This window comes from Callospermophilus lateralis, chromosome 20 (genome assembly GCF_048772815.1).
Source record: "Callospermophilus lateralis isolate mCalLat2 chromosome 20, mCalLat2.hap1, whole genome shotgun sequence".
NCBI lineage: Eukaryota > Metazoa > Chordata > Mammalia > Rodentia > Sciuridae > Callospermophilus > Callospermophilus lateralis.
In genome coordinates, this window is record NC_135324.1 from 16439399 (window position 1) to 16464466 (window position 25068).

A 25068-nucleotide genomic window follows, 5' to 3' on the forward strand; every position below is an offset into this window, starting at 1 on the left:
CCTTAGTTATTCCATGATTATTTGGATGTGCTGTTCTGTTGAGTAAACTTAATTTTTTTCCCTGTATGAATGTGTGTATGTGTATGTGTGTTGGTGGTGTAAGTTAAAATGTGCAAGTGTGTGTACACAGGATATGCCCATGCTCCTAGCCCCATGACCTTTTGTGTAGCACTGCATTAGGGAGCTACTCGCATTTCATAATCGTCTCAAGGTGTTTATGGATATTTGCCCATTTACTCTGGATTGAGGGCTTGCTGGGACATCTTGTTCACCCAGCACAAAAGACAGCCCCTAGCTGTCTTCCCAGCCCAGGAAGCTACTAAATAGTGATTAGATAAATGAAGACCTTTGGGTGTGATCATTGTTACACAGGGTATGTGCTTGGGACCCTGGGAGCTGGTCTCCTCTGGAAGGGCAGGGAAGGAGGCCTTGCCACGGTGCAGAAGCACAATGTGGAAGAAGCATTTTCCAATTCTTTATGTTCTCCTGTGCATCACCCCTGTTGTGGTCTTGGCTGATTCACCCATGTTGAGAAGTCTCCAGGATTGACATTGCCTTCCCCTCTCCCCATCCTCCAACCCAAGGCCAAATGAATCTCCCCAACACCCAGCTTGGCCACCATGGGCTAGATTCAGGGCCAACCCCCCTGATGGAAGTGGCCCACACCAGTCGGTGGATGACTGCTGTAATTTACTCCTCTCTGGTGGTTCTTCCATTTGATAAAAAGACTGCTAATTGTAAAGCACTGTTTTAGTTAATGGAGCATCAATGTTGGGCCTGGTAAAGGCCACCAAAGAATCCAAACATCCCTGGCTTTTTTGTTTCATCTAATCAGGTAGACTTAGCAGGAACTGAAGTTGACACAGAGATTGTTGAGAACTTGACAACTGAGATCGACACAGGGAATACAGGTAGACAAAGATGGCGGTGTGTCTAGGTGCGGACGCACACTCCTGTAATCCCAGCAGCTCGGGAGGCTGAGGCAGGGGGATCACAAGTTCAAAGTCAGACTTAGCAATGGCGAGGTGCTTAGCAATCAGTGAGACCCTGTCTCTAAATAAAATACAAAAAAAAGGGGAGGAGGCAGGGGATGTGGCTCCGTGGTTAAGTGTCTCTGGGTTCTATCCCCAGTGCCAAAAAGGAAAGATGGCAGTGTGTGGTGACCACCTGCTTGGCTGTAAGGCAGGGCCTCCCACATAGGCCTTTGGAGCAGGAAGCATACTGTTCCACGTGCTTGAGTGAGGACTCTGGGATTCTCTAGATCTCTGCTTGCCACTGAGGCAACCTATCTCACCCATGTGAACTCGGTTTCTTTCTCTGTAGAATGGGCTAAGAACATAGCTACCTCTGGATGTGAGGGATAAAGGACGGGATTAGGGAGAGAATGAAAAGCCAAGAGCTGAACAGTGCTCAGCCCCGAGGGTGAGCTCCACAGTTCGTAGGTAGTATAATCACCCCCTGGTTGAGCATGCTCACGGAAAGGGCAGTGAGAACAGGGCTTATCATCAGAGGACTTAGGGGTGAAGACAGATACAGAGCTTCTGTTAGGGTCAGGCTCTCTAAAATTTTGATTAGAAAGTACAGACCAGATCATAAAAGAAAGGGGTGAGATCAGAGGTGCTCATTCAGCGAGGGACCAGTGCAGCCGTCTGCCAGGAACTCAGCCTCCTTCAAACACTTCAGAGCTTCCGAGATGGCTGAGGAAGCCTCTAGAAAAGGCAGCTCTTCCTGCAGGAGGCCGGCCAGGCCAATCCCCACCCAAGGCCTCCACCTTTCCACGCTACATCCTTCTCTGGGTGCTCACCTGGTGATTTTGCAGCAAGCAAAATCCCTTTACCAGACAACAAAACGTTGCCCTAGAAACCATGGTTCTCCATCGGGAACAATTTTTGCCCCCAGTGGACACTTCAGTGTCTGGATGTCACACTGGGGGTTGGAGTATGTATGGGGGTTGCTACTACACCCAGTGGGTAGTGACCAGAGAGGCTTCTAAACCTCCTACAGTGTACAGAACAAATGTGCACAGCAAAGGATTACTAGACTTAAGTGCCAAAATTGAGAAATGTCCAGTTTGGGCTCCCAGTTCCCCTCCCTGTGCATTAAATTTGGTGATAGAATAATGTGCACAGTCAACCCCCATCCCAGCTTTGACATTCTAGAAGTTCACTTTTTCTTTCTCTTTTTTTGTCTTGTTTTTGCTGACCTCTGTGAATTTCATACTATAACTAATGAGGAGTGGCTGAGAAGACTCCTCTTGCCTAAAAGGCCAATTGACAACAGGCTTGTGGCTGCTAGGTGGCCTCCGCTGTAATGTCATCAACAACCTCTCAGCCTCTCATCTGGGGGTCCTGAGAGGGGCAGCGGGGCAGCTCTGGAGTATGCACCCCATATGTAAGCACTGGTTCCCATTCATGGTGTGTTACAGAGCTCTCTCTGTTGCTGAAAACCAGTTTGGTTTGAAGATTATCACCCTGTTGACACTAGCCCACTCTGTGAAACTGACGAGCCCACACACCTTTGTTGAGAGTCTGCTCCTCACCCATTACCTGAGAACCTGCTAGGAGTCTGATAAATAGACAGATGGAGGGAAGATTCTCTGGCACAGGCTTATCTTAGCAGAGGCCAATAATATCCCCCCCCCCCCCCCATGGAATCCTCTCAAAGAAATGCATTAGTTGATTAAAGCAATTAAAAGAAAGTCTCTAGTGGGAGCAGACCACAAATGCCACCAACTCGGATTAAAGAGCACTCTCCTGAGATCTAACCATGCACTGGAAAACCTAGTGACAACTTTTCAAAGGTTAGTTCAAAACAAGTAATCCTCATGCACATCAACGCAATTCTTTCACTCCAGTGAAGCGGTTCAATAGTGAAGGTCATGGGTCTTTAGCAAGCACAGAGACAAGTAAAAGCAATTAGGCAAAATGGAAGCTGGGATTCCAGGGCTCCAGAGCCCGGCTAAACAGAGAGATCCTAACTTGCAGCTTTGCTGCTGAGAATCTGGCAACAGATTCCAAACAAGGATTCCGTAACCCGATTTCGCCCTCACCCACGCTGACTGCCTGTTTCTTAGGAATGTCTACAGCCTTAGGACGTTAAAAAAAAAAAAAAAAAATTCACCCAAAGCACAGACGATGTTACAAACTTTCCACTGGGGTTGGAATCCTGAAAGTATTGTTTCAACAGTCCAGAGTGACACAGAAGCCAGCACAGTCAGTACTGCTTGAATAGCCAACTCGGAGTAGAAGGAAAAAAGCCCAGATGATCAGGGTTTCCCAATCTAGTGGAAATCCACAAACCGGCACGGGCAAGCACCATCAGCATCCCAAGGGGGCTCCTTCCAGGGCCCGGTCCTCAGGCTCCGCCCCAGACCCACTGGGTCAGAATCTGCAACCACATTAAAATCAGAGAAACATCCACGAAGGGACACCATCTTGTTCTTTTTCTTTTCTTTTTCCTTCTCATAATCTGAGTTTCCCCAATGGGAAGATGGAGCTCAACAAAGTGCACACAATGGAAAAAACGAAAATCGAAATAGAACCGAAGAAATGCAGACCATCATGGGGCTGGGGTTGGGATAAGGACTTCTGCTGCACTTCGCAGTTCTCTTTGTAAGGCTAGAGTCACTTGTTTTGTCACGGGGACCGGGACTGGGGGGGGGGGGACTTTTCAAGGGGAGCTGATGCTCTTGGAACAGCACAATGACGGTTTTTGAGAGACCAAAAAACGTTGGCCACTCTAGTGCGGGCTCCGCGGGGGTGTGGGGAGTGGGCTCAGGAAGCACGCCCCCCTGCCCCACACACCCGAGGGAACTGGAGAGCAGCACTGGTCCCCACGAGGTTGCCCTGTAAATTCGCCCCGGGTCCTGGAAGCCTCCGCTGGCTAAAAACCCCGGGGTTCACAAAACCTCCGGTAGATCTGAAGTTTGAGCTGCAACTTTCCCTGGAATGAAATAAATAAATAAAGGAGACCGTAAGTGCTGAGATAGCGGCCCCGCCGTAGTTTTCGCCCTCTGCAATCAGCGGAGAGGGGAAGGGGTGTGAACGCCCGGGATCGGCTCCGGAAGGGGCTCTAGGAGCAGTGTGGCTGGGGAGAAAGTTGCCGTCTCTGCTCCAAACTCAGCGAGAGGTTCTCTGCCGGAGGTTGGGCCCCTAGAGCAAAACCTCAGAGAGGGCGGCGACGCGCCCCGAGAGGGTTCTGGCTGGCGCCCGGGGCGGATCAGCCCTACCCCGAGAGCCTCAGGGTGTCCCCAGCGTCCTCTCCTCCGCCGCCTACTCCTGTCGCAGGGGGCGCACGGTAGGCCGCGGAGGCGGGATATGCGTGCGCTCGCGCTCTGGCAAATACGGCCGGAGGAGTCCTGTTCCTCGGGCATTTTCCGAGGAAGTCTGGAGCAATTAGGCTCAGTCCGGGGAAAGCTAGCGAGCGGCGCGGCCGGCGTGTCTGGGCCGCCTCGTTGGGAGGGAGGGGCGGCCGGCCGCCCGGCGGCGACCCCGGGCCCGGCCGCCACCATGGGTTTCGAGCTGGACCGCTTCGATGGCGACGTGGACCCGGACCTGAAGTGCGCGCTGTGTCACAAAGTCCTGGAGGACCCTCTGACCACGCCGTGCGGCCACGTCTTCTGCGCCGGCTGCGTGCTGCCCTGGGTGGTGCAGGAGGGCAGCTGTCCGGCGCACTGCCGCGGCCGCCTGTCGGCCAAGGAGCTCAACCACGTCCTGCCTCTCAAGCGCCTCATCCTCAAGCTGGACATTAAGTGCGCCCACGCGGCGCGCGGCTGCGGCCGAGTGGTGAAGCTACAGGCTTTGCCCGAGCATCTGGAGCGCTGCGACTTTGCGCCCGCGCGCTGTCGCCACGCGGGCTGCGGCCAGCTGCTGCTGCGGCGGGACGTGGAGGCTCATATGCGCGACGCGTGCGACGCGCGGCCGGTGGGCCGCTGCCAGGAGGGCTGCGGGCTGCCCCTGACGCATGGCGAGCAGCGCGCGGGAGGCCACTGCTGCGCCCGGGCGCTGCGGGCGCACAACAGCGCGCTGCAGGCCCGTCTGGGCGCGCTGCACAAGGCGCTCAAGAAGGAGGCGCTGCGCGCAGGCAAGCGGGAGAAGTCGCTGGTGGCGCAGCTGGCCGCCGCGCAGCTCGAGCTGCAGATGACCGCGCTGCGCTATCAGAAGAAGTTCACCGAGTATAGCGCGCGCCTCGACTCGCTCAGCCGCTGCGTGGCCGCGCCGCCAGGCGGCAAGGTAGGAGTCCGCGGCCCACCGCTCCCCTTCCTCCCCTTCGCCTGACCCGGGGTTAGCGGGGGCTCCGCCCCTCTCCTCCTTAGGAGTACCGGGATGCCAGGAGCTGCCTAGAAGCATCCCTGCCTCACTCTTCTTCCAGTGCTCCACAGCTGTCCATCAGCGGGTTCAAGTCGCTTACCTAAGCTCAGAGGCCCAAGGCCACGGTCCCTGCAAGCTGGGCGGGCGCACAGGGCCAAGTATAGTCACAGCTTCAGAGGATCTGGAAAGGTTTAAAGGAACCCCCATCGTGTAGGGCGTGAGTGGGGAATGGACTCTAGCCAGAGTTTTGCCGCTCACCACAGCTGGGCAAGGAGGTCGCCTAGCCTCCCTTAAGGTCGAGAGTCATGGGTCTTACATCGGTGACCCACAGAAGGAAGTATGATACATAGGGCAAAATGTGCCCGTGATCCCACCGGGATTCCAGAAAAAAACAAAGGGAGCCGGCACGGTGGCGCACGCCTGTGTTTCCAGGGACTAGGAAGGTGAGGCAGGAGGATCCCAAGTTCAAAGCCAGCCTCAGCAGTTTGGTGAGGCCCTAAGCAACTCAGACCCTGCCCAAAATATTTTAAAAATGGGCTGGTGATGTGACTTAGTGGTTTATCGTTCCTGGGTTCAGTCCCTGGTACCAAAACAGAAAAACAAAGGGAACCCAGAGTCAGCTTAAAGTAGGTTGAGATGGTTGCCAGGGAGAGGCCACTGGGCACCTGTGGGCTCTGCGGCCACCTCTGCGTTGGTCTTGAGCGAAGAAGTGACGACCTCTCCAGAGTTGGAAGCCGGCTCCTGGAGAGGTAAAACACAGGCGGGTACTTTTGAGGGATGCATCCGGGCATTTCAGGAAGAATCACGGGGCCCCTCCCCAGCAAGCAAGAAGGGTGGGTCTTGTGGACCTGGGACTCCTTTTAAACTCTGGGCTTTTTGCTTGCCAGCCGAGTGGCTTCACAGGTGTTTCAGTTTCTGTGAATGAGGAAGGTGGGCGTTTTCCGTGGGGCGAGATCACGTGGGAAGGCCTGGCCCGTGGCTGGCCCGTGCCTGGCAGAGTAAATGCGCAACACCTGCCACCTACAGTTATTTCCAGCCTCTCCTCAGCCCACCTCGCGCGGCTGATTGGCTTTAAGAGCAGCCAGAGTGAGGGCCCGCTGTGCTTCAGACTGGGTGCTTGCGGTTAAGTCGTTCCTCCTGGATGAGGTGGGTGTTGGGCTTCCCATCTTGTAAAAGAAGACACTGAGGTTCAGGGCGGTGGGTGGGTCTTGCCCTGGGCGGCAGCTGTTTGGAGCCAGGGCTGTGTTGAGACCCCCGTGTGTCTGACTCTTAGCTGAAGCTCTTAACCAGTGTTGTGTTGTCTCTCACTAGAGCCACAAGTACCACTCCTTGTCAAGTGCCAGCAACTGTGGGAAGCACTTTACGTGCATTAGCCATTTAATCCTTCGGGATGAGGAAACTGACTCAGAGAGGTTATGTAACTTGTCCAAACTCAAAACAGTGACTCAGGGGAAGGAGCTGGATTCAGTTTCTTCGTCTGAGTTCTCAGTCTCAGAGTCTGGGGGCTGGAGCACTTTGTCATGGGGGGCTGTCCCAGGCACTGCGGTCGGGACTGGACGTTTAGCCGCTTTCCTGGCTGGTAGTCGATGCCAGTCGGTAGACCTTTCTCCCCAGTCGCAACTGTCAAAAATGCCTCTAAATATTGTCAGATGTCCCCTGAGCCATGTTTTCACCAGCTGGGTGCTTTTGCTTTCCTGGGGAGGGGCATGGGCTGCCACTCTGGCTGCCTCCTCCAGATGGCCCAGTAGAGAGGGGGACAGATTTGTCCAAGGAAGCCCCAGGGCTCCTGTCTGCTTTGCCTCCCTCTGACCTCCACCAGCCTGCCTCCTGCCTCTGCTGCACATCCAGGCCAGGCCTGCAAATTTTCCACGTCCCCTCCCCCTTCCTGGCCCCCGCCTGTCTGTCAGCTGTAGCCTCAGCAGCTGGCTAGCTCTGGAGAAGGGCAAATATTTACAGCTCCGAGGCTCACCCAGGACCCCACAGGCTATCAAGAACTAGTGTGAGCCTGTGAGTCACTCAGACCAAGGGCACAGCTTGGTTTCCATTCAGGAGCCAGGTCCAGGGCGAAGGAGTCTCTGAGTTTCTCCTGTCTGTGTTGTCATGTAGACTTCCTGCGACATTTTAAAGTGACAATTATTTATAAATAAGCCATTCACTCCCACACAGCGTACACTTCTTTCATTGTTGAGATAGTTTATTATTTCTTTTTGCCTTTCTGTTTTCTTTCTGGAGTGTTTGGACAAACGCTCTCAGAATTAAAAATATAATACTTGAATCAAAACTGTAGATGCTTTTGAGGCTCTGCTGGGTTGGGAGAGGAAATCGAGGGTACTAAGTTAGGGGACAAGATGATGGTTTTGAGCACACAGCAGGGCCTTGTTCTGGAGTGAAAGCCTGCTTGGCATGTCATGGATCTCAGTGCCAGCCATGGGGACCATGGAGAGCTGCTCTAGACCGTTTTTTCCTGGCCCCAGACCCTGATGGGACACCGATCGTGGCCCACTTCAGCTGAGGTCTTGGGGAAGCTTGTTCCGCTAGTCCCAGAGTTAACCCTGAGTGGCCCTTGACCAGAGTTTCCCCTCCTCCTGCATCAGCCATAGAAGTCTTCCCTCTTGAAAGTGGCTAAGGACTGGTTTATTTCCTGGGGCCTACTCTGTGACTTGCTGGGCACTGTTTCTTCACCTCCTGAAGGCAAAAGTTTTGACATGGCCTGGAACCTCTCATGTAAGCACTTAAGTTTCTTTTTTTCTCCCTCCCTCCTTGCTTCCCTCCCTCCCTCCCTCTTTTTCTCTCTTTGTTATTAACAGGTCCTAATGTTTGCTTCTCTGTTACAAGCTGAAATAGATAAGAAACACTCAGAAGACTTCCGTATTAGCTCCAGAGCCTAAAACCCATTCCATAAGTGATCTGGTTAGCTCTGGGTGATTTTAGATTAGATTGAAATGATCTTAGATTTTGATTTTTGGATACTTGCCGAGTGCTTGGAGTTCGGCAGTGCTGTAACTCACACAGACGCTATTTCCTATTCCTGATGTGAGTTAGGTTAGTGCTTCTCAAACTTAGCCTGGCAGGAATCACTAAACCTACCTGAGTCCCTCCCATCCCTGGACATTCTGATCCCTGGTAGGGCAGGCCTGGGGCTTGAGGCTCTGCCTTTCTAATGAGCTCCCTGGGGATGCTGGTCCTTTGAAGGGCTGTTGAGTGAGTAGAGCAACCTGGGTTGGTCTTCTCTGTTTCTCCATGGTTTTACTGATGTAGTGGGTTAGTTACTTGGCAGTGCCGGGGGTCTAACTCGGGTCCTTGCATGTGCATTACAAGGCCCTTGGCATGAACTTCGTCCCAGCCCTCTGATCATTGCCTGAAGTCCCTTCCCTGATCATTTTAGAACCAGGATGAGGTTTTAAAACCCACATCACCACCAGTTAATTGCTAGGTCGCCATGGTCTAGAAAGACATGCTAACATGTCAGAGTCCAGGCCGCACCAGACCTGGTGACGACACGGTTTTGCTTCCGGCCTGTTTCCCATCCTAACACACCTGACCGCAAGAGCAAATCCACTTTAGAACACAAGTTTCTTCAGCTTTGTGCAAAAGGGAATATCCTGGGTAAAGTTTCTTTGGGATTATGAGACGTTTGAGGCTGATCCTTATACCTCCTGCTCGTGGATACCCTCATCCCGTCTTTTGTTACATGCTGTGGATCTTACCTCCTAATATGCCGTGAGCCTCTTCGGTATTCTCCAGCTCATTCAAGTGATCCCTCTGTCTAAGCCAAGGTTTCTCCCCGCCTGCCCCTTAACACCTTGGATTGGGTGATTCCTGGTGGGGTGTGCATTCACGGTGGTGATGCAGAGAGGTGGTTTGTACATCATAGAATGTCCAGCCCCATCCCTGGCATCTGCCTACCCTGGGGAGTTGAAGGTATCTCCAGACCTGGCCAAATGGGGGAGCAGATTGGCCTTGGCCTCTGCCATCACTGACTCCAGCCTCTGCTTCATTCGTTGCCTGGTGCCAGGAATCTTCTCTTGGAGATGTAAATGTGGCCTCACTCTTCCTTCCTAAGTTTTCTGTTTCCTGTGCGTTGCCCTAAGGTCCAGCCTGCTCTAGAGCCTGCTGGCCACCTGCCCTCCATGTTCCTCTTTCAGCTTCATTGGTCTCTGAGGGTCTGGGATGTGCCCCCAAGCTCCCCACGCCTCTGAGCCCGTGTGCCTGCTCTTGTCTGCACCTGGGAGCGTCTTCCCAAGTTCACTGCATCATCTGCAAGTTTTCCACCTTGGGGGGGGCGCGGGAATGACTTGTGTACGTTGATGCAGCAGGAATAGGAGCCCTTTATTGGAGGATCTGAGCGATATTTATACATTTTACACAGCTTATCTAATTAGCATAAAATAGATACAGCAGTCAACCAATAAGGAATCTCCACACTTAATGGCTAGCTTTTGTTACTTCACAAACCACTCCCTCTGGCATTTTGCCAGGCTCCATGCAGACTTGTTTACAGACTCTAACAATTCTCTGTCAATATACCAGGTGCCATCCTGGCTTGTTTACAGACCTTAGCACCACCTCTCCCCTCCCCCCAGCCCTTCAGCCACCACTGAGGATTTGCTCCTATGTAGGTGACCCTGCGTATCAGCTCCAGCACCCCTGCCTGCGGAAGGCCAGACTTCTCTGACCCACAGCGTCTGGTGCCCACACCTCTCCCTGTGGCACTCCTCCTTCATGACCTTTATCATAGCTGTAACTGAATAACTGACAGGATCTCTCCTATTCAGGGCCATGTCCCCTGCACGGGATCCTTTACCATGTACTCGGTAAGCTCTTGGTGTATTCCTTTGGTGGACACCTTCAAGACCAAAAGGGCTGTCCTGCCAGCCATCAGAACTTGGCAGGTTGCTAACCCCACATGGGTTGGCACTAAACAAGAATGGGATTGTTCTGTGACCCGCTCCCTGCTGGGGAAAAAATTGTTTCCAGGTCTTTGGGCGGTATACTTTGTCTACCATTGGATACACCCAGATCAAGTTGTATCAAGCCCCAAATATCAGAAACTTTTTTTTTTTTCCCATTTCAGAACTGGAGATAAGTGACTCTAATAAACAATTGTGTCAAAAGATGTTCCAGATGTCGGGACACTTTGAAACCTATCTAGGAGTGTGTGCCACCCACTATCTTGTCTCCAGTACCTTCCTGTAGCACATCTAACCAACCAATCGACTTGAGCTAGAAGAATCGAAGGCTTTTGCCTCTATCCCATTCCGGTGGTTTATAAAGAAAGTTAGGATTCAGTTTATAAATGTATCCCCAACCACACTGGGTTAAATGAGCTTTACCTGAGTGATGCAAATGTCAAGATTCATGTACTGGTGGTTCTTTGTTCAGAAACTATGCCTGCCTCTCCGTAAAGAGTACTTGAGTAAGTATCTTTCTAAAGCATCTGTGCACTGGACTGTTGACCAAGAAGTTTAAAATGAAATGAAAGTGTTTGTTGGGTCTCACTGGGTGCCATGCTTTCAGAGATGAGAGCATATGCACACACGGTCTTCATCTTTTCTTTGCTTTTTGCTATTGACTCTTTTTAGGATAGAGAGACAGTAGAATATTGTGAAGCAGATTGGTTAAAGTCTAAGTGTGAACCCAAAGTCCAAGTCAGAGCTCAAGCTCCCAAATCAGCAAAGTGTTCATTCCTGTAGCAAAACCCCCTCAGCACTCGCACAGGCTTCCCGAGGACTGTGGCTCTGTGCCAGGCTCCTCATGGGTTGAGCTGTGCATATGTTCCTCTATTTCATGCTCAGATCCTGTAGATTTGTCTCTTACCCTGTTACCTTGCACATGGCTGATGGGAACAGAGAAGTCCAGAAGTTTAGGTAGCATGCACAGCATGTTCCCCAGGCTCTTTTGTCGGCTTCCAGTCTATGGTGACAAAATGTGCTCCTCCCTTGCCACATGTCCTGTTTTCAAAGGTCTAGTAGAGAATGTGTGGCATGGAAGACAGATCCTAGCTGTAAAAGAGATTTCAACTAACTAAATAAGAAGGAACACAGAGATGGTATTCTGCATGGATAGTACCTCATATCTTTACATTTTGTCTTGGTTGTTTTAAGGGTGGTTAATGGTAGGAATCAAGTGAAATCCTTCCAGACATACTGTTGTTATGGTTGGACACTTTATGTCCCGAGTCCCTGGCTTCCTATGTCCTGTGGTGGCTCCTTGGGATACAAAAGTGAAATTGAGGAGCTTTAATTCATGGGACCAGACACCACTTGTGCCTCTGAAAATACAACCCAAGTCTTGCCATTCTTTGCTCACCCAAGCTTTTTGAGCTGTGAGATAGTCACTGCCTCCCCGCGAGTAATGGTGTCCTAATAAGCCAGTTCCAATAAGAAGGGGAAGTGGTGTAACATAATCATTACTCTTGTAAAGAAAATGACTACCAGATGGAGCCGGGCAGCCATCTTTCTCACCCGCTCCATGTGCATAATTACAGGGCACACACACCCTTCAGGGGAGCAGCCCTGTAGCACCCGGACCCCGGGAGGGGACGTGTGTGCAGCCAGGAGTCCTGGGCAGAGAGGTTACCCTGGAATTTCATTCACATCTGCTTTTAGGTGCCCTGTGCATTTTGCTATGGGGGGGATCAAAGAGGGACAAAGTCCCATCAGCCTGCTGTCAAGGTTGGGTGTGGGCTATGGGTGCAGCAGCAGGCTCCAGGTGTCCTGAGCTGAGCTAGTATGTGGGGGTAGTGATCCAGACCCTGGAATTGGTGGTACCAAGTCCTTAGGGAACATGTGCCATGTGTTTGACACCATAGGTGGGTATTAAAAAAAAAAAAAAATGGCTGAAGAAATGTTAGAACACTGGATTGTTCTAGAGAGGAATGGAGGAGCATTCAGTTTGACCATGAGCCTCCCATTGGCCTGAGCAGCCCAGAATTTGGATTTCTCTTCTGTTTTCCCATGGCAGGAAGCAGGTGGAAGAGGGGCCTCCAGCCCAGTTCCACTGCCTTAGGGTAGCAGCTAAGGCCTACGAGGTCCCGGGGAGCCGACAGTGCAGGAATGACAGAGCTGCAGGGCTGGGGCATGTATTCATATCTGTGCCATGCAAATTAAAGCCCGGCCAACCTCCCTCCTCCTTGTAAGTGAGAACTGATCGGTTCATAGCCTTCGCTTTCTTTGTAATTTGGGGAAGAAAATCGGGTCGGGTAATTGAATATTTAAATTTCAACAACTCCCATCACCCTGTCTGTTGGGACTGCTATAACTAAAATACCCCCAAACTGGTCCACTTAAAAGCAACAGAAATTTATGTCTCAGAGTTCTGGAGGCTGGGAAGCCCAAGGTCAAGGTGCAGGCAGATTCAGTGTTGGGTGAGGAGCTTCTTGTTCACAGGTGGTATCTTTCCTCAAAGGGGAAAGGTCAGGCGTATCCAGGGCCCCTTTTTATAAAGGACACTAATTTCTCATCACAGCTCAAGGGCCCCATCTGCGAATACCGCTCGCTGCCTTGGGAGTAGGATCTCAGCATGTGAATTTCGGGGGATGCAGATATTCATACCATAGCACCCCCCTTAGTCCATCCAGTGGGCATGTTAAGGTCCTACAGCACTTTGAACAAGGCCTGTGGAGGTAATGTTGCTGGCGGAGTCCATGTTTTGAGTAGTTTTGGTGAATATCCACCCAGAAAGCAGATGCATCGATGACAAAAATATGCAAGGTACTAGAAATAGAAAATCACACCTTTAGGGGTTTCTCTGTTTTGTTTTTCTCTTGGAAAGCATTGGGCAATTTTTATTTATTTCTCTCACATTATTTTCCAAAACTCACTTGTTTGACTTGTTCATATTCATACACGATCTTGCAGATATTGTGACTCTGGCTGAGCTATTTTTGTTTGCTTGCTCCTATACCCGCTTCCCCGTGCCCTTTGTCTCATGGTAGCCTTTCCACCCAGTTTGGGTGATGGATACAGCCTGCTAAGCCTCCCCTTGACAGTCTCCTCCCTTCCAAGTTCAGCCTCAGGCCTGAGCTGCTTCCTCTTGATTCTCCTTCCAAAAGGCATGCTTTAGGCCTGGAGATTGAATTACAGGGAGGACTTTGCTCTGCTTCATTCAAAATTACACAGTTTGCATTATGAAGGGAACAGAAGCGTGTGTGGCAGGGGAGACACCCAGCTCCTCAGTGCAGACCCAGGGGCAGCTGGCTCTCCCTCCTGGCCCCCCAGCCCCGCCTCTGCACATTTTTGACTGGAGGCTGCTGCTAAATATGCAGCCCTTTCTTGTCACCAGTCAAGAGGCAGAGCCAAGCTGGGTGCCTCTCAGGGAGCTTTGCATAATCTGGGGCTGAGAGGAACCCTGTCACCCCAGACACAGGCCAGCGGTCACTGGGAGGTTTTCCTCTGAACCCGCTGGGCAGCTTTCCAGCCGAGCCTGCTCTGCACCGTGAGTCTGCAGCAATGGCCGGGAAACACCCGTCACTGTGCAAGAAGGAATTTCAGGAAAAGTCCACAGTGACAGTGGCCTGGATGGACTCCATGAGCCACCACACTGATTAGGAGATAGCACGCACCCAGGTGGCTGAGGCCGGGTTGTCTGGAGGAGGTGACAGAGTGACACTGAAATGAAAAGGGGCTTTGCCGGTGGAAGACAGTTCACATTCTCAGATGCTTTAAAAGAAAAGGCATCTTCGTGACCATCATGAGGTGTCTTTGGGACCATTTGAGAACAGTCATGTCACTTAACAACTTATGTGCATTCGGAGAGCTGCCCCCTCCGGTGACTTTGTCACAGGGCAAACACTGGAAAGTGTATTTATACAGATTTAGGTGCCACCGATGACGCGGGGCCGTGCAGTCTTGAGGGGAATGGCCCTGGTGTGTGTTGATTGCAGTGTATGACTGAACAGTCGGTCTTTGGCTTTTTGTTGTGACGTCTCTCCCCGACCCCCCAGGTTCTGAAACCGCCAGGCCCTAAGTCGAAAGCTGGCCAGGTTATGTTCTAGGTAACTTTAACATCCATCCTGGCGTCGTGTGTTGGAATAGGATCGCAAAGCTTATTTTAAGCGTCATTGGCTGCAGGTCCTAAGATGTGAACTTTTATCTCTGCTTGTGACTTGCTGGCCTAGGTGATTTGGGACTTTATGTCACAGTTCAGGTCTTGATATAGCTCCTTTTCCAAAGTCTTGCTCTTTGTTTTGGTCAGCTTTTTCACTCCTATAACAGACCTGACAAGAACAAATTTAGAGGAGAAGTTGATTTGGGGACTCATGGTCTCGGGAGCCTCAGTCCATAGACGGCCGGCTTCATTCCTGGGGGCCTGGGATGAGGCAGAACATGGAGGAGGAAGGCAGCAGGGGCATAGTACCAGGAGGATGAGGGAGAGCTTCCTGCAACAAGGACAGAAGATGAACCCCACAGGCACACCCCCGGGGACCCACCTCCCCCAGCCACACACTCCCTCTGGGGGATTAAGGTCTCAACCCTCTAAGCCTTCTTGCATGGTCTCACACCTGAGCTCAGGGGGTCGCCTGGTGCCTAAACTGTGGTGCCCTGTGTCAATCCTAGACCCCTAAGACACACCTGAGGAGACCTGCCTTCCCCTAGGGCCCAGCTGCCCCCTCAAATTGGGTTCTGGGGTGGAATCGGGGGTGCCAAGGGGCTTTTGGACTTCCTCCCAGGTGCAAGGAGATAGTGATGTCCCTGGACACCAGGGTAGGACTCCCTTCCTCCTGGCACCCTCACCCCCGGCTCCTGGGTGGGAGCTCCCCATCTTCTGGGTCCTAGCTGTTAGGGAAGTGGGGCCGGCCCCGGGAAGCAGGGGCAGCTCTGGGCAAAGCTACCGAGGAGGTGGCTCCTCACTTCTCCTTGGTGCTGCTGTTTCTTCTCTGTTCTTTGCCTGTTTTCTTCCCAGACCATCCAGACATGCTGATCTGGTAGAATTTGGAGCTGACCAGAGTGTCGGGCAGTGCCCAGGACCCTGTGCTCCCAAACTCACTGACTGTCCTCCGTCTCCGCTGGTCAGATACAAGTTCACAGTTTTTCATTTTTTTTGTACTGGAGATTGAACCCAGGGACACTTAACCCCACTGAGCCATATCCCCAGTCCTTTTTTATATTTTATTTAGAGACAGGGCCTCACTGAGTTGCCTAGGGCCTCATTAAGTTGCTGAGGCTGGCTTTGAATTTGTAATCCTCCTGCCTCAGCCTCTGGAGCTGCTAGGATTACAGGCGTGCACCATGCGCCCAGCCCACAGTTTCTTGAACTTTGTTTCTCTGACCTGTTGTGTGCCATCATCTGTCAGCCATCCTGGGCTCCCAGGCCCACATGCTTGCTGGCCTTGGCATGTGGTCTATCCAGCTGACCCCGTGCTGGCCTGCAGCCCACTTGGTGAGCAACCCCTGCAGGTCCAGGCTGAAGGGTGAAGAGCATGTGGCCTGGGGGCTGAGATGAGCCCAACCCTGCACCTCCATTGTGTTCTGAGGACTTGCTCTCATTCCGCATATGGAGCATTTATGTACTTAGGAATTTTAAGCTGTCTGATTCTCTATCCATATGCATTCTGCAGATGAGGAAACTGTGGTCCTGACTCTACAGTCCCCAATCTTAACCATTATGCCCTTTCCCCTGGGGCATAGTACCCTCAGGGTGCTCTTGGGACTATCAGAGACTCTTCATCTTTGCACCTGTTGTTGTATGATCCAATATGCATGTGTGAACTCCTAATTACACAGCTGTTCTACTGGCTAAACCTTCCTGCCAGGATCAGTCTTTGGAGGCTGATAAGACAGGATGTAGACATTTACCATCATTGTGCAGACAGCAGGGACCTGGATTCCAATCCTGGACCTCCTACTTTGCCACTATGTGAGACTGAGTCAGTGAGCCTCCTGAGCCTTGGTTTCTCCAGGCGTGGCGAGTTGATATGATGCCTGTCTCAAAAGGCAGCTGGGTTGCTTTATCTGTTGCCCCCCTGAAGGAGGGCTCTTACTCCTCTTTGTTTTATTGTGTTGGGTCACGGAGAAAATTGCAAAGATGGGTTATGATCAAGTACCCAAACATACCAACATTGGGTCAGTTTTCCTTTAAATTAAGGACACCAGTATCAATACAGTAGGGACAGCAGGAAGGGCAGCACCTGGACCCCCTTGGCCCTCACCCCATTTATGCATCTCTTCAGTTGGTAGAATATGATTGACCCAGGGGTCATTTTTAATATTAATATACTCTATCCTGAAGCACTTGGAGCCCAGAAACAGGTTACATGGTTAATCAAAGATTTATGTTAGCATTTGAATGTGTAGTGTGAGATTTAGTGCCTATAACATCTATTAATAATTCTTCTGACAATTAAACATCGTTAGGATTGTTATTGGGAGGGGGACTAGAAAGGAGAAACCAGAATCAAGGTTGTGAGGTGAGAATAGACTAGATCTGGTGATCAGATGGAGAGATGAAGAGAATCAGCCCAATGAGCTTTCAGTGGATCTTCCATGTGAATCTCCTGCATGTTGATTTGCTACTGTTACTCCTGAAATAGAAGCTGCAACCTAAAGCCAGCTTCTCTAAACCTCCTGGACAGCAGAGGAGTTCAAGGTGCTTGTAGAAAATAAGAGGACCCGTCTTTCATCCCAGAAATTGCACCTCACAAGCCACTGTCCGTCAACTGGATGGTTTGCATGCAGCTGTTTGAAGAACGCATTTTGGCCTTTGTCCATGTGTTCTTCTGGAGGTCCCTGAGGCAAGGGCCAGGTTCAAGTGTCTTGGGCAACTCAGATTGCATTTATTGCATATAAAGCATTTCACAAAAATGGCTTGTAGTTTTGTTCCACCCCAGGTCTCTTGTGGTAGCCCTCCTATGCCTGAGTTCCTATTTTGCAGCCTCCACAGCTGAACCACCTGGGGGAGGACATAAGGTGATGTTGACCTACATGGTCTAAGACAGGGCCCATGAGGAAATGTAGTAAAGCATTTAGGTGTTCAATAGAGTTTCTGGCACATGCCAGTAGCCAATCAATGTCAGCTGTTACCACGGGCAACACGGTTTAATACAGTAATCCTTCCCCGGCCCCCAGCGTGCTTGCTTTCAAGTGGTTATCACACAGTAGATTTTAAACTAATCTGCGTCGTCATCTGATTGTGAGTTCTTCTTTGTACCTCCTTTGAGGTTGCCAGACTAAAGCCATCTGCCTCGGATTAGTGGGGAGCTGCAGTATCTATCATTGATTAGTTCTGAAACCCAGGCATGTCAGATATGAGATAGCTTGCTTGAGTTCCCGGTTGATTCTGACTACTCCTCTCCTCTGAGAGGACAAGCAAGAAATGGACTCGGGAAGAGTTTTTTGTGTCCAAGGCAGAAAAACAGCTTGGACTTGGGGGTCGTGTTTACATCTCAGAAGTGTTAGGTGGACGCTGAAGTCCTGCTCTGTTAGAGCAGCGAAAGTTGTTGCTTTTGTTATCTGCTCAGATGAGTTCCAGAGACGGCTGGCGAGGGAGGGACTGTGGATGCTACTGCTGTTGGTTGGGTTTCTTTCAAATGCAATGAAATATGCTCTTACTAAGAAGATTCAGCTGGTTTTTGTTAGTGACCATGGCTTGATGGAGACTAACTTCTCTTTTATATCAAAATTCTCAACTATGTCAAGGAAGCCATCCTTCCAAAATGAATGTTATGTTGTTCTTATGGAACACCCAGTTCTTAGACCAGAAAGGGATTTTTGCTGTTGTCGTTGTTTTTCTAATGATAAATGGATAAGTGGTCATTTTTTTATTTTAGAGGCTTTTTGTAATTAATGGTTAGGCTCTCGTGAAATTTTTTGGGGAAGGGTACTGGCGATTGAACTCGGAGGCACTCAACCACTGAGGCACATCCTCAGCCCTATTTTGTATTTTATTTAGAGTCAGGGTCTTGCTGAGTTGCTTAGCACCTCACTTTTGCTGAGGCTGGCTTCAAAATCCTGATCCTCCTGCCTCAACCTCCTGAGTTACTGGGATTACAGGCGTGCATCATGCACCCGGCTTCACATGAAATTTTTAAACAGGTTTTATTCTTCTGTGTATGAACTAGTCATAAGGACATGATGACCAGTGATTACTAAGAACTATAGTCAGTAATAATAATAATGTATTATAATTTCAGAGGGGGTTATAGGGATTGATCCTAAAGGTACCTTACTACTGAACCATACCCCAGCCTGCTCTGCCCCCTTTCCTTCCTTCCTTCCTTCCTTCCAGACCCTCTCTAAGTTGCTGAGACTGGCTTTGAACTTGCTATCCTCCTGCCTCTGTCTCTGAATCACTGGGATTACAGGCTGTGACACCCTCCCCTGCTTTAATAATCTTGTAGAGAGGAGGAGGGTTCTTTTGCAACACATGGAAACTTAGTTGCATGTTGAGGCCTAAGGCAACACATGACCCCTTCTTCAGAAAACCCCTGGGGCACTGCAGGGGGAGACACCAGGTTCCTTTGCCTGCTATGGTGGGGTACTCCCATAGTTGTCCCATGCCATTCAAAAGTTGCCCATGTTGTCCCAAAAAAGGTGGAAGAGAAAAGCTTCATTAGGAAGCAGTAAGTATCCAAATAAATCTTCTGTTGTAAGCTTCCGTTATTTTTAACCAGCTTATGACAAAATACTTCATATTTTTGTTACGGCTGTTGAGGTGACGAGTCCTTGCTTCCCTGGTGTTGAAGTATAATACCAGAGAAGCACGCTGAGGCAAGTTTAGAGTGGAAAATAGAAGTTTATTAAAGGACAGCAGAAAAGACTTCTCCCCGAGGAAGAAGGGGACCCAAGAGGTGGAAATCTGGTTGTCTTTCCATTTTATAGTTTTTGGTGATGGAATGTAGGTGGGAAGGCCCAGGGGTGGGACACAGGTGGGCCAAAGAAGTAATCTGGGCAGGAAGGACTTCATTAACACTTCTTTGGGATGGGCTATCTTTAAATCTGCTGGGGCTGTTCATTAACATTTATTTGGGATGGACTTTGGGCCTTGGGTTTTTCTGGGGACTTCATTAACATTTCAAGAGTTGCTCAACTTTTTCGGAATTCTCATGGCCTCCATTTTAGATCTCACTGGGTATTAGACCCGATTTACCTAACTACACTGACCACCTAACTTTAAATCTGGTTTCATTTTGATAAGTGTTTAATACCTTGCTTAATCAGAAAACATTAGTGAAGCAAAGGCAGCTGGTATTCAGTTCTCTCGAGGTTTCACGTCCCCTCCATGTAGCTGGAGATATTTCACAGGTGTATTAGTTCCCTGCTGCTCTCAAAGGCTGTAGAGCAACAGGTGGTACAAAAGGGTTCACTCTGCTTTAAAAAAAAAATTTTTGTTTTATTGATTTATTTTTTATGTGGTGCTGAGGATCGAACCTAGTGCCTCACAAGTGCTAGGCAAGCTCTCTGCCACTGAGCACCAGCCTCACTCTGCTTTTGTTTCTCTGTTGCTTTTTTGACTGTTGGAGCTTCTGCCAAGTCAACCTCTGCTGGTTTGATTTAAAGGGTATCGCGCTGCCCAGTCTTCAGCAGACTGTTTTGTGTTAAAAAGCTCTTTATTGCAGACCTATTAGACAGGAATGACTTTGTGAAAATGTCTCCTCCCCCTTTTCCATAAGATTCAGGATTTTCTGTTTTCCCTCCGTGTCTGCATCTGACTTTTTCTGCGCCATCCCTGCCCCCCCAGCTCTCCCAACAGAGATGACCATTGATGGGCCACGCATGCGCTCCAACTTCTGCAGGGGGCTGCCGCTTGAACCTTTCAGGTCTCAACATGAATTGCCACCATTGAGAAGGGCCGAGGAACAGAGTCACCATCTAGATGACCAGTGTCCAGTGGGCAGGTCAATAGAAGGGGGCATTGCAGACAGCAGGGCAGTCTTGTTAGGAGATGTTCGCTGGGCATTTTTATGTGGTTATTCCAGGGCCAGGAGGTATCTGGACATGGCTGGAATCTTCAAAAGACAGGACAAGAGTTTGAGGTTGGGTTTCAGGAATTTCATTGGTTAAACTTCCTAAGAGATAAAGGATTTCTTAAATGATTAGCTCAGCTGTCCCAAGTCCACTTCTAAAGAAAATCTCTATCTTCAGTTTCCTGTTTGTAAATAACCACATGGACTCATTTGTCCCCTGTAGGGTGAAGAAACCAGAAGTCTCACTCTTGTCTTGCACCGGGACTCGGGCTCCCTGGGATTCAATATCATCGGTGGCCGGCCCTGTGTGGTATGTTAATTACTGAATGTGTTTTCCCTTCCCCTGGGTAGCTGGAGGAGGGGGCAGCTGGAGGAGAGGCCGGGGTTTGAGGGGTGTGTGTGTGTGGTGGGGTAAGGATTGGAAGCCCTGGTCACTTCGTCACTTCTCTCTGCTCTCAGTGATTAGAGTTCACTGTATGTCACTGTTTTCATGCAGGGTTTTTTCTTTTGCTCTAGACTTCTGCAAGATGGCAGCTCATTCTTTGTTTCTCATTTGGGGTGCATTTTGGTTGAACTGGATGAAGGTGTGCGAGGGGGTGCAGATGGAACTGAATAACCCAGCCATACACCCCTCCCCCCCATCACCAAGCTGGACGGGGGCTGCCACTCTGTCTGTTCCTCCTAGGTCAGGGATGGTCCCCACCCATGAGTCTTCGCCTCCCTTGACCTGTTCCGCCCATTCATCCTCAGCTTCTGCCCTAGAAAGAAGAGGCCAGGGGCTGGGGCTATAGCTCAGTCGGTAGAGTGCTTGCCTCGCATGCACAAGGCCCTGGGTTCAAACCCTAGCCCCCCCCCCCCAAAAAAAAAGGCCAAAGTCACCTCTGTCACTTTAACCTGCAGGAAAACGGCTGCAGAGAGGGCCCCCAGGAAGCAGCAAGGGATGTGTTTCAGGCTATCGCCTGTCGAGGGGGATTGTCTTGACAGTGAACCATCTCTTCCTCTTCTGTACCCGTTTGCTCATTTGTCAACTCCAATTAATTGAAAGAAAGGAAAAGAAAAATGAAGTTTGTTGGCCGGGCATGGTGGTGCATACCTGTAATTCCAGCAGCTCGGGAAGCTGAGGCAGGAGGACCATGAGTTCAAAGCCAGCCTCAGCAACTGTGAGGCGCTAAGCACTTCAATGAGACTCTGTCTCTAAGTAAAATACAAAATGGGGTTGGGGATGGGGCTCAGGGGTCGAGTGCCCCTGAGTTCAATCCCTGGTACCACTGCCCATTTTTAAAAAAAAAAAAAAAAGATTGTTTGCTTGTTCAATAACAAGCAAATAACAAGAAACAAATACTGAGCACAGGTTGTGTGCTAGGACTGGAGGTCCAGCAACACCAGGGAGCAGGGGTCCCTGTGGGCATGGTGTTTGTACCAGGCAAGAAGCAGGTCAGTGCAGGCAGTCTTTCCAGAGAACGGTAAGGAGGGCTGGGAGGGTGGCTTATGGTAGGTTTCTGGAAGCAGTGGGCACCATCAGCTAGGTTAGGAAAGATCGTGAGCAGAGACCTAAAGGATGAGAAGATGCCAGCCTTGTGGCCATGGGGAGCGGTCCCTGCTCTCACAGAACTCTCATCTAGATGGGGACTCACATCCTCGGTGGGGCCGAAGAAGACTTCCCTGTCCTTGCTGTAGGATCTGTGCTGGAACTAACTAGGCAAACCTGGGGCCACTTATCCCCAGAGGAGGAGGTGTCCTGGGGAGGATCCATTGCAGCTGAGTTTTGAAGGATGAGTAGGAGTTCACTGGGTCAGAGGACCATAGTCCTTGGTACAGTTGAGCCCTGTGAACTATAAAATAAATCAATTATATTGAGTTAGCTAGAAAATATACCTATACTATTGAACCAGTGTGCTAGGTTCCTCTACGGATTGCAGTCACAAGGGAGGATTCTAAACAACAAGATCAGATGTGACTCTGAAGCCACATCCCCAGCCCTTTTCATGTTTTTATTTAGGGACAGGGTCTCACTGAATTGCTTAGGGCCTCACTAAATTGCTGAGGCCGGCTTTGAACTCGTGATTCTCCTTCCCAGCCTCCTGAGCCCTGGGCTTCCAGGGGTGTGCCTCCATGAGGGGCTCACCTACCCATTTTTGAAGACCACTGAACTTGAAAATGGCGAACGGCCTTGCTGTGGGGGCTTGGCACCTCACATGAGGTCCAGAACAGGGACAGTACTGCAAGTTAGGGAGTTGTGGGGAGTGGGTGAGGCTGGGCAGGGAAGTGTCAGAAAGAGGCCTGGAGAAGGAAACTTGCCGGATCGCCAAAGGCCTGGTAAGTCCCGTGGTCTGGGGCTTGAATTGGCTAAGGCAGCGGGTGTCCAAACTGTCCAAACCACAGTCGCAATCCAGGGAGTGACATGAAGAGATTTATGCTTAAATAGACTTAGCTTTTGGCCAAAGCCATAGTTTCAAAAGACAAAAAAGGTTTTATTATTAAAAAATGGCAGTTTAGTTGGAAGTGATGTGCTCATTAAAATGATGAACATTAGCTGTCGTAGACACAGCGTTAGTACTGAGGGTGCGTTAGAGGTAGGAAGGTGAGCAGGAGCAGAGGGCCTTCCCCTTGCCAAGCCCCAGGGATGTGCAGACAGGTTCGGTGTTCCCCTCTTATCTCTGTGGTACTCTTAAGAAACTGCAGAGTATTGGGTGTCATCCCAACAGCTCGGGAGGCTGAAGCAGGAGGATCATGAGTTCAAAGCCAGCCTCAGCAAAAGCGAGGCCCTAAGCAACTCAGTGAGACCCTGTCTCTAAATAAAACAGGAAATAGGTCTGGGGATGTGACTCAGTGGTCGAGTGCCCCTGAGCTCAATCCCCCTCCCCCCAAAAAAAGAAGAAGAAAAAAAGAAACCATAGAATCATGCGGCTTGGCATATTCTTCTTTTGACTTTTTATAATTGGCTAAACTCCAGGCTGCGTGTCCTTGTGCAATCTGGTCTAGTCCTTATAGCCAGGGATCAGCCCTCCCGAGCTTTGGGAGGCCAGGAAGCACACTGGGTCCCTGTGTCCAAGCAGGTGGTCCCAGGAAACCAGACAGGGGTCTTGGATCCACATTCTTCAGGTTACAGAAAGCTTGTCCTCCTTCCTTTGTGCGTCCATCGTTACCAGTTTTAAGAGACATTGTCAATAAACTGAGTCACTTCACTTGTTAGATGTGTAAGTCTTTTGCAGCTAAAAGAGCCCAAATGAGGAGGACCATTTTCTGCCTCGGCTCTAGCCACATCAGAGCGGTGTCTGCAGGTCGCAGAGGTCAGACGTGTCCAGGGTTAGCTGCTGTTGAGAAACCTGATGGGCTTACTGATGCCCCCAGTAGGGTGGCTGGTTTCTGAGCCTGTCCAGTGACAAGCCCCTTATCACCAAGAATACTTTTCTTCTTTGTGCCTAACAAAGGGCATATTTCACATTCTTTTCTTTTTCCTATAAAAAGGTGACATAAGGATAAGCCAGTCCTGATTTCATAGATTGCCTGAATGTTCTCCACTTATGTACTCCACTTATGCAAGAACTCCATGTGTATCCTCCAGGGGAGAGTTTGCCGAGGTGGTTTTAAGAGCTTATACTGATTCGCAGAAATGGCATACTGAACTCTAAATGTATTCCACGCTGGTGCCTGGAGAATCCGGCAGGCCCTTGGGTCCCTAGTAAGGAGCCGAGATGAGCCATGGTGCACACGTGTGGCTGGGAACAGAAGCAGAGGGCAGTTCAGACGCAGAGGTGTCCCAAGCACTCATGCCAGGGGTGCTAGTCCTTGACTCTCACAGCCCCACACAGTGGCAGCAGCCTGGGGGATCTGACCCCTCGCATAAGCCTTGGGCAGGTGTTCTCTGACCAGTACCTGGGATGAGAGAAGTCCCGTTCATCTTTCTTTTACCCAGGCCAGCAAAACAGATCCCCAGTCCTATTAGTTCAACTTGATAAATAGCTCTGACTTAAAATGTGTTAGACAAGGAGCCCAACAAACTAAAAATAAAGGGATGTCCTTTGAAGAGAAAAATCTATCAAAAATGGACCTGATCAGGTTTTCTTCGATTCTGTACCTTTTGTATCTAGTCCTCACCAGCTCCCCTCCTCCCCCACAGGCTTCGTGGAGCCTTGGTTCTGGTGCTTGGTTTTGCTTGCTCCTCTCTGATTTTGGTTGGGTCTTTCTAGTTTCTCTTAGAATAATTGTGTGCAGCGTGGCATTTTGTAAAACAAACCAAAGCCAAATTTTTCATTCCCCTGTCTGCTGTTCTTCTCCAGCCAAGAAATGTAAAGTGGTTCCATCAAAGGAAACAAAAGATTCCTTTTCACATGATATATCGACATCAGCTTTTAGGGAACACAGCCATCTTCATAAATCCTTGGTGGTCCAATAGTCTGTTCAGGTTCCTGTATTGGGATATTGCACACGCTGCGGTGTTGGAATTCTGAAGCCTTGTGTATTTTTCTCAGTCTGGCATGTGCAAGAGAATTATTCTAGCCTCAGTATAAAACCAAGCTATGCTGTTCTATAGTTGTGTGTCCTTGGATAAGTAACTTGGCCTCTCTGAGTCTCGAGTTTTTCAACTGTGGAGTGGATGTACTGGTATTTACTGCCTGTGGTTATTGGGAAGACTAAATGACACCCATAGAGGGCTCACTGCATATCTGGTGCCTAGTGTTTCTCAGTAAATAGAAGTTTCTGTGCAGCTCTGTCTCACATTTGAGATGTGCATATAGGGGCGACCCAGATGCATTGGGACCAGTGCAGTAGTTAGGCTGCCATGAGAGGGAGAGGCGGTAGATATTCAGATGGTAGAGGGTTAGCACTCGGCCGTGCAGAGCGCTGTGCAGCTTG

At 50.1% G+C, this 25068-nt stretch overlaps 1 protein-coding gene across 1 annotated transcript in view; it reads left to right on the forward strand.

The window, feature by feature from the left end:
- The first annotated feature begins 4419 nt into the window (after positions 1–4419).
- The window catches only part of Pdzrn3 (PDZ domain containing ring finger 3), a 203192-nt gene continuing 182543 nt past the window's right edge, over positions 4420–25068 (forward strand). Inside the window, exons 1-2 of the mRNA XM_077106174.1 lie at positions 4420–5231; positions 20435–20521. Coding sequence (XP_076962289.1) covers positions 4509–5231; positions 20435–20521 — 810 coding nt within the window. The 5' untranslated portion in view covers positions 4420–4508. The remainder of the gene's footprint in view (positions 5232–20434; positions 20522–25068) is intronic.